Source organism: Scomber scombrus, chromosome 7 (genome assembly GCF_963691925.1).
Source record: "Scomber scombrus chromosome 7, fScoSco1.1, whole genome shotgun sequence".
Taxonomy (NCBI): domain Eukaryota; kingdom Metazoa; phylum Chordata; class Actinopteri; order Scombriformes; family Scombridae; genus Scomber; species Scomber scombrus.
Window position 1 is genome coordinate 21548448 of NC_084976.1, and position 13119 is coordinate 21561566.

The window sequence follows — 13119 nt, forward strand, 5'->3', positions numbered from 1 at the left end:
CTGATTATGCGAGATGATGGAGCACACATATTGTCAGCAGGACTGTCACTAGAGCCTTGTTTAACCTGGATCCATCTCAACAACGCCACGTAGAGAGTCTATTTCTGTGTGTGTATGCTGAGCTGAACAGGAGCCAAATGCTACTGAGTAGCCATCAGATCCGGGTCGAGCAGGCAAAGGGGACAAACAGTGGCTGTCATCCCTCAATAGGCTGACACTAAATAGCTAAATCAGTTTAAAGCTACTGTAACTAAACCCAGTGGAGGCAGCAGGAAAACTCACAGTGGGCAGAAGGAAGGAGGGAGAAAGGGAAGGACACTGGAAGGAAGAAGAGTAATCCTCCTCATTGTTAGCAAGACCGAAAAGCTCTGATCCTCTCATTCTTTGTAAAAAAAAAAAAGAAAAAAAAGAGGATCTCTCTCTTACACACACACACACACGCACACACACACACACACGCACACGCACGCACGCACGCACGCACACACACACACACACACACACACACACACACACACACACCAAGATACACGCTCAATATCCTCTTGATTCACACCCTTAAAGCCAAGTTTTACTGCGCTTGTGATGGCATGACATTGATTTACTCATGTCTATTACCAGCATCACTGGGAGCATATGTTTAAAGCAAGACTTTGTAACTTTTGAGGAAAAAAAGTAACACATTATTCCTCTAACAAATGATAAGGTGAACTGTGAATTCCTAAGTAATAAAACACACACTTTCTCACATTCGCCGTATCATGTTTGTTGTTTTGTGCTTGTGGTATGTTGTCAGACTACCAGGTAGGTTAATAATTATGACTTTATAGCAACTGACATGAACATCTAGGGAAATTAAGGTTTACCTAAATTTGATAAGCATTGTGCTGTGTTATTCTCCATGGGGACACAGTGGCTGCTGCTCAGTCAAAATTATAGATACACCTTTATTTTAAAAGCTATTCAATCAAATATATTTAAAAAAATATCATCAGTTTGTCTTATCATTTCAATGCTGGGGAAATCACACATATATTTATTCGGTGCATGCAAGAGATGTTTTTCTTTGCAGAGTCTGGAGAATCTTCACAGACTGAAGCCTGTAATTATACCTTAAAACATCTCAAACAGCAATAAAGATGCTGACACGCATCTTCACCTCCATCACATCTGACACTGTTATTTACATTTTCCATAAATTCCCACTAGATGTCCAAAACCTATTACTGCTTGCTTGTCTTTGCTGCTTTGTATTCAGAGCGCAGATCGATTTCTCCAGGTCACATTGATGGGAGACTTTTAATTTCCTAATGGAGAGCCAGCAGAGCAGGGGGTGTGAGTCAGGAGAATTGTGCTGATAGACCTGTAAGCAGTGAGTCTTTGTAGATGTATAGATGCATAGAAGCATAGTGCTGGGCAAAACTCAGTGGTACAAGGTTAGAGTGCATTGTTACATAATGTTAGAGGAAGATATCTTTACGTGGAAAACAGCCTAGTTGAAATTTTTAAAGGTTCTTTTCATCCCTCCTAATCTCTGTTGATTAACGGTTGGTTTGATATATGAATTTTAAAATAGCAAATTATGATTATAGCAGCTATTGATAAGAATCATCCGAACAACAGTTACTCATCTATGCACAAAGCTGCATATCAATTTGCTGATGATTGATGGCTTCATTTCAACTCATTTTTAAACATGAAAGTGAGTAGAGAATACTGCATCATGGAGTCAGCAATGAGCCCATCCTTCAAGCAGTTATCGATGTAAAACATGAGCTTCCTCCATTTTTCTGTTCTGTCACAACAAATCATGGGATCAATCAATGTGAGGGGAAATTTACATAATGCTGGTGATATCAAAGAGATTAAACTTTGTTGCAAGCTAGAAATCAATTTAGATGCCATCTTCGAGGAAGTGGAAGGAAAAACATACACGGATGAATTACATCAAAAGCAATTTGATTTTTGATAGGCCTTTCGGTCTGGTGTAAAATTTTAAAGATGAAGTTCAGTGGTGAGTAAGGGTTTATCATATGGCCAGATGCACTGCCTTGCTTCCATCCTTCACTTTCACACAACTTTGTGCATCTTGATGAGTGTGCAAAGAGAATTTCACAACACATTTAATCCTATTTGTGATAACTATTAAAAATTACGCTGATATTGCTGAAGGAATTCCAAAACAGCATTTTTGTTAATTGTACAGACAAGAATAAAAACACAGACAATATAGGGGTGTGATTGGTTTTCTTGAGTTTTTTTTTTCATTATAAATTCTACACAGCTGGAACATAATAAAAAGATACATCAACACACCACAGAGGTCACAACAGCGTACCACAAAATATACAGTATACGGAGAGAGGGAGAGAGAGAGAGAGAGAGAGACAGAGAGAGAGAGAGAGAGAGAGAGTGAGAGAGAGAGAGAGAGAGTAAAGCACTGAGAATGTCTCATAAAAAAGAATCCTAAATAAAAAAATTCTCTCTTTTCTCAAATAGTGGAAAATGGGAAAATGAAAACTCAGTAGTTCCAAAATGAAGAATCCCCTTTCTTAAAAAAAAACAAAGCAACGTTGAAACCACACTATTTTTATATAAAACATTAAAATCAAAAAAAGATGCTCCAAGTTTAAGTCTTCACCTGCCATCACAGATTTGCTAACAGTCAATAAGTTTGTGGCAAGATCAGTAGACTGACATTGAAAAGTAAAATGAGCCTTCTGGGCGAAGATAGTGGTTTGAGGTGACCTTTAAAAAAAAAAAAAAAGGCCATTGGTTCCAGTGTACAACTAAGTTAAAGGGCACGTCAACCAGCTATCATCTCTCTCTGGCCTGCCGGCAGTGTAGGGGAGGAACTGAAATGTCAGCATACGTGTACTTAAACACAACATAACTCCTGCTGTGACACTCAAAAACCGTTTCATTTGGTAAAAATCAAAAGTACATCAGATACCCCAGCAACAACCTCTGATCCCTCCCCTATATTCCATTCCCTTCCCTGCATGTATCAAACTAGAGTGAACCTGTGCCAGTGATTTCTCCTAACAAGTAAATCTGTGACTACTGCGCCGTAGCGCCTAAAAGTCCCATTTTGTTGTCATGTGAAAATGACAACATGACAGGCCACAGCTTGAGATTGTCGACCATTTCAACACATTCCACCAATTTTACAGTGAAAGCTGATGATAATTTGGCTTTCTGAGAATAACTGCTCCATGCTGTGCTTGTGAGAATCGTTTCATCCAGAAGAAGAGGACTAATGGCGCTTTTCCACTACACAGTTCCAGCACGACTCGACTCGACTCGTTTTTTTCTTGCGTTTCCACTAGGGATAGTACCTGGTACCTGGTACTTTTTTAGTACCTGCTCTGGTGAGGTTCCAAGCGAGCTGAGCAAATGTCCACCATTGTTTATGTGTTTTGTGTCACGTATAAAACAAAGTCACGGCAGTTTCGCGGAGCCGTGCTATGACAACCCCGCCCACGTTGAGTAGGCACTTTTTTGTAATGGAAAAGGTCATTCCTGTAACCGTACCGAGTCGAGTCGAGCCGAGTAGTGCTAGAACTGTATAGTGGAAAAGCACCATAAGAAGGCTGTTTGAGAGACTTGTAAAGAAATGGTAGCAATTACAATCCCAGGCCAACAGCTTAGTAACCACAGACATTTTTAGCTCCACACATGATGCACAGCACACCTCCTGCTCAATAGACAGGTAAATCAGTACTTAGAACAGAATTTACAAAGAATACAGGAGCCCAAGGGAAAAAACAAGTGAACGATTGCTGTACTAACATAATATACAAGTATGCTGGAAATGGCAAGAACAAATTTGTACAACCTAATAGCTTGCTTGTTTGGTGGCTTTTAGCAGGATTTAAAAAGCAAGCAATTGTAGAGAAAAGATTGACATTACTAAATGCCTGGACAATTCTAAGGAAAGCTAATTAGGGATATTGGGGGGGGGGGGACAAAAACATTCATAGATGGTAAAAATGCAATTAAAAAACATCACTAAAGCAAACACATAGCTTCTTTGAGCAGACATGTTAAAGTCATGTGTGCCAAATAATGTTTTTGGGGATTAAATGTGAGCTGTTGTAAATCATCACGTGTTATTGAGGTGAATTAAACAAAATGGCAGCATGTGATAATTTATCCCAACATACCCAGCAGAAAGCAGAGAATTTAAGTGCAGACTCCAAGACAGAGTAGTTATCACAGTGTCACACTTGCATGCAGACAAACACTCCAAATAACACAGAAGCTTAATGGCAATTTGTGTTTCATTTGGGGTAGGTAAAAAAATTCTGCCCCTGTGTTTGGATTGCGTCATGCCAAGTCTTACTGTGCAGCTCTACTCTGCAAGGGAGTAAACCGAAGATGTGATTGGTGAATAAGAAGCTAGGATCAAATGAAGCCATGATAATAATGCCATCCAGTGCTGTCACATTATGATTTTGCACATGTACCGTTTTAAACCTGTGGTAGCACAGATGGGTGGAGTTGAGTCTTTAAGAGCAAATCTATCTTTAAAAAAAGAGGAGAAACTCCACCCAACAGGTCTACTCCAGGTTAAAAAACAAGCATACCCAATGCCAAGCATGGCAAGTCCCCCACCCAATCTAAATAAAAATTAGCCCTGTTGTCTTCATAATTGTTGTCCTCCTTCCCTTCATCCCTCAGTTGGTAATGTTCATTGTCTCGTTTCATCACTATTGGAGAGAAAGAAAGACAAAAACACACAGAGAACAATATAAATATCACAAACTTGCCATTATAATAAATGAACATATGCTTATGATGATAAGTAAAGACTATATTTATGGTGTTCCGGTAGAAAAATTAGATATCCATCATCTAGAAATGTGCCCAAAAGCAAACTGAAAGACTATTCTTAAACTATCAAATGCTGATAAATGTATGCACGTTCTTGTATTTAGATAACAGTTGCATTAATATTACAACAAAACATTTCAATTGCAACACTCTTTGAAACTTGTATCTATATCATTCAATACCTACAATTGATATTCACAGCATGCAAGAGTTTCAGTACAAATCTGGACAAATTTGCTGAAAATTACCATTAATTACCAAAATTACCATTAAAATATTCCATTAAAATATTCCATTGGTATTTTATGCCTCTATTAAAGACTGCTGACAGGGAGCAAGGGGAGATGCCAGAGTGATCCCAGAGTACTGTATTTCAGAGCAGTATGATGTTTTCTGCAGCTGGCATTACACGTTGTAAGCATTATAAGCATATGTTACTTTATTTGTACACTTGGTGTGGTAAGACAGTCTCCTAAATAAATGCTGCTTTTTAGAAAGCTTACATGTTGATATTTTTAATGACGTCTCAAGAAAGAAACATCACTTGGTAGCATGTGGAGAGACAGGCTTTTACATCTTTTCGTTATATCCATTTCAAAGCAAAGTAAAGTGCGTCTGCAATCTCGCTGCAATTCTAAAATGTCACACAGTTTTCTGTCAGTAGACTTAAAAATCACATAAAACAAGTCTCGCTTAAACTGGCTTTCACATTTACGTCAAATATGCCACCACCATAATTTTCATGATGAAATGTTTTACATTTGTGATGACATTTTCGGATGACTCCATGCAGCTGTCACCCTCCATCATTTGAGCTGTGGGGACAGCTTTTCCAAACCTGCTCTCTTTGAATTATAACTGACTTTAGATTCTCAATCAGCATGAATGTCTCTGAAGATATTTCTGCTGACTGCATTATTCATGTTCATGTCAAACTGATCCCAACTGGTATAAGGGATCATTTTAGGCAAGTTTATATCTGTGTGGCCATTGTCAACTTTTTGGTGTTGCAAAAAGTTCAAACACTCACTGCTAACTTGTTCAGTCATATACAGACCGGCTTTATTGGCAAAAGGGCATGTTAATTGTTTGTTTGCCCTCTGATAATTAACAACTGCATTTCACAATTAAAAAACTGCTGACCAAACCTCAGTGCTGCCTGTGTCTATTGACTGACCTGTTCTGTGGACGGTCTCTTGTTGAGGAGACCGGCCTCTTCATTGGCCTTGTCTGCCTTCATCTCCACCACAATGTCATTGTTCACTTCTCCAGTGGCCCTGTAGAGAGAACAAGAGACAAAAACAAACATTATTAGGACAAGAAGTAAGTCTGGGCCATGCTGTACAATTAATGGATCTAGATTTGACAAAAGTATGTTGATCATTGCATTGACTTCAAAACAATGTTCTTAAAGATGTTTATTTTTGATATGCAGCACTTATGCACACTCATGTTATTTCTTTTGTTGTAAAACTCTTTGAGCTGCATTTTGTGTGAAAGGTGCTATGCAAATAAAGAAGAAAATTGGGCTGTTTTACATCATCAACATTTTGTGTGCAGTTTTACCGTTTTTTCTTCAATGAATGGAGTGTGTACTGTAAGTTTTTTTTTCTTATTTACTCATGCATTGCAGATTTTTTTTATAATACAGACTTCCCTGTGTCAAATCTAAGGTGAGATATTACTTCTTATTAAATCATACTTAACAAAAACTGGTTTTGAGGTGATATTGTTTCTTAATAGACATGAAAAATGGCAAAATGGAAACCCTGACAAAAACAGACAAAAGTTTAGTCTCATGGATAGGTTGAGCACACAACCTTTGAGCTCGTGGAAGTTTTTTTCATACTTAACGAAATGTAAATAAATAAATTGCTTATTTGAAAGATGGAGAAGCCCAGCATGTTGCTGGGAGTAATGTAAAAGATTGGTGCAATTAAAAGTATTTCATAAAACGTTTTGCTGCAGATGGTCCCTTGACTGAAATCACTTCTGATTTTTATCCCTTTATCACTTTTTGCATATGAGATAAATTGATTCATTTTGCATCTTATGAGCTTCTTCTACTTTTTTGTCAGTGTGTAGGCAAAAAGTGGGATGGCAAAACTTGCTGAAAACTGTATTTTAAAAAGCTTAAATTCAAGAGTGGAAAGCCTGTTAGTATTCTTCATTTTAAACTATTGGCAGAATGTCAAATGCAGCAGATTCATTGCATATAATTTCACTGTGATACCTTCTAAGATCCTTAATACTTAATTTCTAAAAAAGCACAACTCTAACATACATTCTTTATGGATTTATTTATTGGATCATTGGTTGCCTTTATTTTATTTGAAATACTTCTCTTTTCATTCATTTTAATTTGTCTCTTTTGTAAAAAAAACCCACTGAAATGTGTTTATCACTACATTTTTCTTTGTAGAGACCCTGATATGTCAACCTTCGAAGAGTTTATTGTCCCCCTTTTTCATAAAACACACAATAAGTGATGTTCACTTACAGTGTAAAAGTTACTGAGTCATATTAGAAAATCACTGCCAACATTAATCCTTTTCATCCCTCCTTCCCTCCCCTTGTATCCACTTACACTTCCTTCTTGTCCTTCTTGCCGCAGGGCAGCTTGCTCTTCTTGTTCAGGAAGTAGATGAGGGCCACCAGCAGCAGGAGCACAAGGACGCACACCACCACAGCTATCACCACCCCGCTGGAGCCTCCCTGCTGCTGGTCAGCTACAGTACCGCAATGGAAGGATACATGGAGGGAGGGGTGGAGAAATGGATGGTGGGGTGAAGGGAGATTTGGAGGAAGGACAGGAGTGGGAGGGAGGTGTGGATGGAAGGTGAAGGATTGATCACAGTGGAGGAGGAAGGTGCAGGGAATAGGGGAGATTTGATTTTGGTAGAGAGAGGGGCATCATTTGGAGATGTTTGATTTGTGGGGGTAGAGGAGGAGGAATCAGGGGGAGGAAGATTATTTCATTTTGGGTATCGTGGGAGGAGATGAGGAACAGAGAGTGGAGAGAGGGAGGGGTTGGGGATGGGTGGGGTCCAGATGGAGACAATGGATGGATGGATGGATGGGCAGGTGGAGAGGACAAGGAGTGGGGAGTGGGATGTGGAGTTAGTCTAAACTTTTGAATGCAATGATTGAAATGTGATGGGACCCAAAAATAGGGCCTGTATATTCAAACATAATACTAGACAGCTGACCAGCCAGAAAACAACACTGAACATACTCACCCGTCCACCTACACTTGTATTACTATACTTGTGGGGACACGACATGTCAATATCATGCAGTAAACTCCGGGTCTTAAAAATTAAACCAATGCGGAAATGCCTTGAACCTGCATTCTTTCTAATAGCCAGCAGGGGGCCCTACTTCTTGCTTGATTTATGAACTCAATAAACAATTTCCTGATGTGTTTATTGTCTTAATCGCTAGTTTCAAGTCTTCTTCAATACAGCATATTTGATTTGGTAGTCATGGTCCTATTTATTGCAAAATAGACAATAAAGCAGGATATGCTTTAGGGCGCAACTATGTTTTGATTGATAATTGCTACCACGTACGTTACGTATTGTAACCCCAGATTAGAATAGGAGTACACGCACAGCCGTCGCTATTTTCAGTGTGTCTTCCGTTCATGAAAGATAACTGTGACCTTTTGTCTCGAAAAAAAATATATTTTTCAGCATTTGTCTGTACTAAAAGGCCCTTCTAAGGAGTTGGATGGGTTTTTTTTTTTCTTGTACATATTGTTTTAAACATTTTTTTCGCTAGCCAAAATTAGCATGAACATTAGCATTATCACGTTTACCATAGACTATAAACGCATCTTGATAACCAAGATAGCAGCTAGCATTGGGATCAGCTCCACCCTCTCATCCAAATACTGTAATTTCTGGCTCCAAAAATCCAAGATGGCAACGGTCAAAAATGCCAAACTCAAGGCTTCAAAACAGGAGTCCACAAACCAATCGGTGACATCACAGTAGCTGCATCCATTATGTTTTTACAGACTATGGTCAATACATTTCTCAAATCTGATATTGCTCTAGATAAACAATATCATTATAATCAATATAACAAAGTTTTAAATACTGATATAAATATATCTATTTATACTATGGCCTTTAAGTATACTTGTTTCTGATTGGTGCGCAGGTGTCCTTGAAAGAAATAGTTTAGTATTTTGGGAAATATGCATTTTAGCTTTCCTGCCTCGAGTTAGATGAGCAAATTGTGCCACTCTTGGAGAGACGAACTGCGCACACATGCGCAGTCACTCTCTAGTGCGCGCTCACTCCAGATTCCGGGAGATTGTGTCTCATTTGCCGGCGTCAGGGAGCCGCTATCAATATGCGGGAGACTCCTGGAACTTCCGGTAGAGTTGGGATATCTGAATATTATTCTTGTCTAATTTTAAGCAAGAAAGGGAATAAGCATATTTCCCATAATTTTGAACTATTTCTTGAAGAATACTTGTGTCTGATTAACTAAAAATATAGAATAGGACACCTCAGACATAGATCTGGTGAACCATTTTAAAATATAACTGTGGTCAGGGACTAACGTCTATCATATTAGCAGTTGACGACTTGGGTTAAAAAGCAAAACCTTTCATCTCTAGACGTCCTATTTTAAAGTCTGTCCTCACAATTACAGTAATACAAGTATGCATACACAAGCACATTAGCTTTTGTAAACACAAATACACAAACCTGTGTGTGCAAACAGACATCAATACACACACAGTGACTTACAGTTCTAGACGAACACCATACACATGTCAATAGGGTTAGCGATACAGACCTGACTTAAGCACAGGGTTTCCAGAGAGCAGCACTTTGAGAGAAAGAGAGTTGCTCAGTCCCGTAGCATAGCAAAGCAACAACCACAACACACACACAGACACACAACTAAGAGCATACGCACACAGAAGCTAAGCTTACGCAATCTTACACACAGCACCCCGACAAGAGGAAATAATGGAAAGGAAAAAAGGAAAAGCGAGAGACAAGAAGGCAGTCGGAAAGAAGAGGTGACCAAAAAGGAGACACTGAGCGAGGAAACACAGAGAGGAAAGGAAGGAATAGAATAGAATAGAATCCTTTATTGTCCCCTAGGGGCCACAACAGGTTGTAGTAGCATCCACAAAATATAGGACAGACATCATACAAAGGTGACAAGAGAAGAAGAAGAACAATATACAATATCCACAGTGTTCGGTAGTAAGAGGGAAAATATACAAGATTACAGTACAGCGGAGGGAGGTGTGTGTGTGTGTGTGTGTGTGTGTGTGTGTGTGTGTGTGTGTGTGTGTGTGTGCGTGCGTGCGTGCGTGCGTGCGTGCGATGGAGGGGCTGGGGCAGGAGGAGATGAATGGAATGGGGGAGGGATTTTCTAAATTACAGGGTCTGTACAACAAAGAGTCCTGTGACAAGAAGGGAGGAGAGGAGGAGGAGGAGGGAGAAGGCTCTACCTCTGTTGGCGTTGTCAATTGCTGCAAGAGAGGAGAACAAAAAATGGAAAAAAATATTCAGGTTGCAGTATTTGGAGCTGGTAAAAGAACAAGAGAAACCAGTTTTAATCTTTTATTGAACTGTAAAATCAGTTACTTAAAAAACTGTAGAAACCAACCATTCCTCTAACATAAGAAGATCAATTCCAAGTCAAACCTTTTTCATTACAAATAACATTTCTGTATCATAACTAATCATCAGAAGCACATGCTGAAAAAAACTGGAGATAAGATGATGAAAGGAAGGGAGAAAGTAGCATCATTGCTGCTGTCATCTCCTGACACAAACCTTTTATGAGAGCTACTTGGAAGGCCTTGCTATCTTTTCCATGCTCATTGGCGACCTCGCAGGTCACTCCGTTCTTCATGACCTCGGCCGTGGCTTGTAGGGTCACAGTGCTCACTATCTTGTTGCCTTCCACTGATACCGACTGGCGGAAGTGAAGGGTGAAGGGAAGAGAGATGAAGTGAGTCAATATTTTGAATGCACTGTGAAAGCAAATATTTTTGCACTCAAATTATGTTATATTCCATAAGTCATGCCATGACTTTCAATTATACACCTCAATCAGCTCTTAAAACATGATCAGTTGCACGGGTTAAAATATCTCCCTTCTTTGATCTTGCATACATCACTATTCGCTTCTGTAATGACCCAATTTTTAAAGGCATCACTAAAGTGTTATCTTTTTCTATCAACTTTAAGTAATATTTCAGTTATGAAGCTTCATTTCCCCTTTAAAAAAGTTTCTTTAAAGCTGCTTCATGTGGGATTTTCTTTTCAACTACATCACGTCAATATGAAGTATTAGAATAAAATATTACTTTCCATAGCCCCACAAGCACACACTTTTGAAGTTTGACCACCATTCTACCAAGGAGAAGATCTTAAGACCTTATGAAGAAGCATGCCTCAAACTTCACGTATCGACTCAAATGAAAACGCTAATAGCAATTGCTCTGTTTCTTTGGAATACCTACATGTATTCTACTCTGGGAACTCAGGAAAGCATTGATGGCTTCTGTTTAATACTGTAGCGATATCCTTTAAACTGTGCTCTAGGAAGATGCAATTGTCTGATTTATTAATTTTTTAATCAACACAATACATGGCTATATTTTCACATGTGTACCTCTTTTCCTGAGGGATTCCAGGTAAACTGAGGGGCAGGGTAGCCGTAGGCTGAGCACTTTAATGTCACCATGTCTCCTTCCTTCCCCACCATTCCAACAACTGGCGCCTCAATCATCGGCTTTCCTAGAGAGGGAATGGGAAAGCAAGGTGAACTTTTCTGATAAACAGTGTGCAAAGGTCTCAAACATATACACACACACACACACACACACACACACACACACACACACACACACACACACACACACACACACACACACACACACACACACACACACACACACACACACACACACACACACACACTAATCTGGTTCCATCTTACATTACAAAGTGGGAAGGGACACTACCTCTCAGCTGCATCCACCATTTATACAACCTCCTTTCTCTAACTAAAACAATAGCCAGCTCATAACAAAACAGACCATTATTGTCATCCTGTGCGTATGAAAAAAATGATTTGATGCTCTCAATAGATCATACAAAGGCTCATATACTGACCAGCAACTAAGCAGCAGGCTTCATATGTCTAAAAGTTACTGTCAGAGGAAGAGGTTGTGTGTAATTTCGGAGAGAAATCACATAACTGTATATGTGTGCAAATGGAAATATGATTATATAGATGCAGGTAGTCAGTACATGCAGCCCTGGTAATGCATATTTATATGTATTTATGTATATGAGCGAGTTACCTTTGACGGTGAGGTTGACACTAGCCTCGGCTGTCAGTCCTGGCACAGATGGCACGTCTCCAATACACATGTACTCCCCAGCGTTATCATAGGAAACGTTCCCTATCGACAGAATGCCATCCTGAGAGAGTACCTCAGAGCCCTGGAGGAACACAGACACCCAGAAATGAAAACAACTGGACTCAAATATCAGCCTATCAGTCTGTTATTCCTTCTTTTTATTTTCTGTGTGTGAATGTGAGCGTGGAATAGCACTGTGAGTATATAGTTTGAAGGCATGCTGTTATGCTGGGAAAGCAGGAGAAGAACCTTCACATACACACTGTTCCAAAGCACAGTGATAACAGATCAAAGTCAGTCCTCCACGATGAAGCTGTCTCTTGCAATTCTTCTCAGCCTCTTCTCATAGCAATCCTTCTCTCTAAGATCAAACACTTTTTCTACCCAGAAAACCAGCAGTTGGTGAGTTTCTATCACACCCCACGAGACACAACAATAGATACACAAGCTCGACAACAGGCCTGATATCGGAGAAACACTTGTGCACATAACAAGTGGAGGAACAGGGCTGAATACCAAAACACCAAGAACAAAAAATGGCACCACACTGATTTGTGGTTTTACAGTATCAGAGTGTGCTGAAGCTCTTCAAATAGAGTACAAGAGTAAGCAAATCATCTTTCTTTCTTTGGTATGTTTACTATGGAAAACAAAGTCAGAATATGATGTGATGTACATTGTTTGTAACAGAAAAGAGACACCAGGAGTAGTGCTTCTCATAGCCATAATCTATTACCTTCAGTCTTACACATACAGTTTTAAAAGTTTGACTCAAATTATTTTTTAAAAACTGAAAATATACAGTGCAAAACATACACTGTATTTGGCTGTCTCCTGCACAGGTGGATGTCTAACTCGTTTTAGACTAACTG

General features: G+C 39.3%; 1 protein-coding gene across 1 annotated transcript in view; it reads right to left on the bottom strand.

Annotated features, from left to right (window-relative positions):
• Positions 1 to 2749: 2749 nt before the first annotated feature.
• The window catches only part of bcam (basal cell adhesion molecule (Lutheran blood group)), a 49900-nt gene continuing 39530 nt past the window's right edge, over positions 2750 to 13119 (bottom strand). Inside the window, exons 10-16 of the mRNA XM_062422208.1 lie at positions 12188 to 12329; positions 11494 to 11618; positions 10650 to 10791; positions 10322 to 10342; positions 7424 to 7565; positions 6014 to 6113; positions 2750 to 4712 (exon numbers count right to left, since the gene is read on the bottom strand). Coding sequence (XP_062278192.1) covers positions 4710 to 4712; positions 6014 to 6113; positions 7424 to 7565; positions 10322 to 10342; positions 10650 to 10791; positions 11494 to 11618; positions 12188 to 12329 — 675 coding nt within the window. The 3' untranslated portion in view covers positions 2750 to 4709. The remainder of the gene's footprint in view (positions 4713 to 6013; positions 6114 to 7423; positions 7566 to 10321; positions 10343 to 10649; positions 10792 to 11493; positions 11619 to 12187; positions 12330 to 13119) is intronic.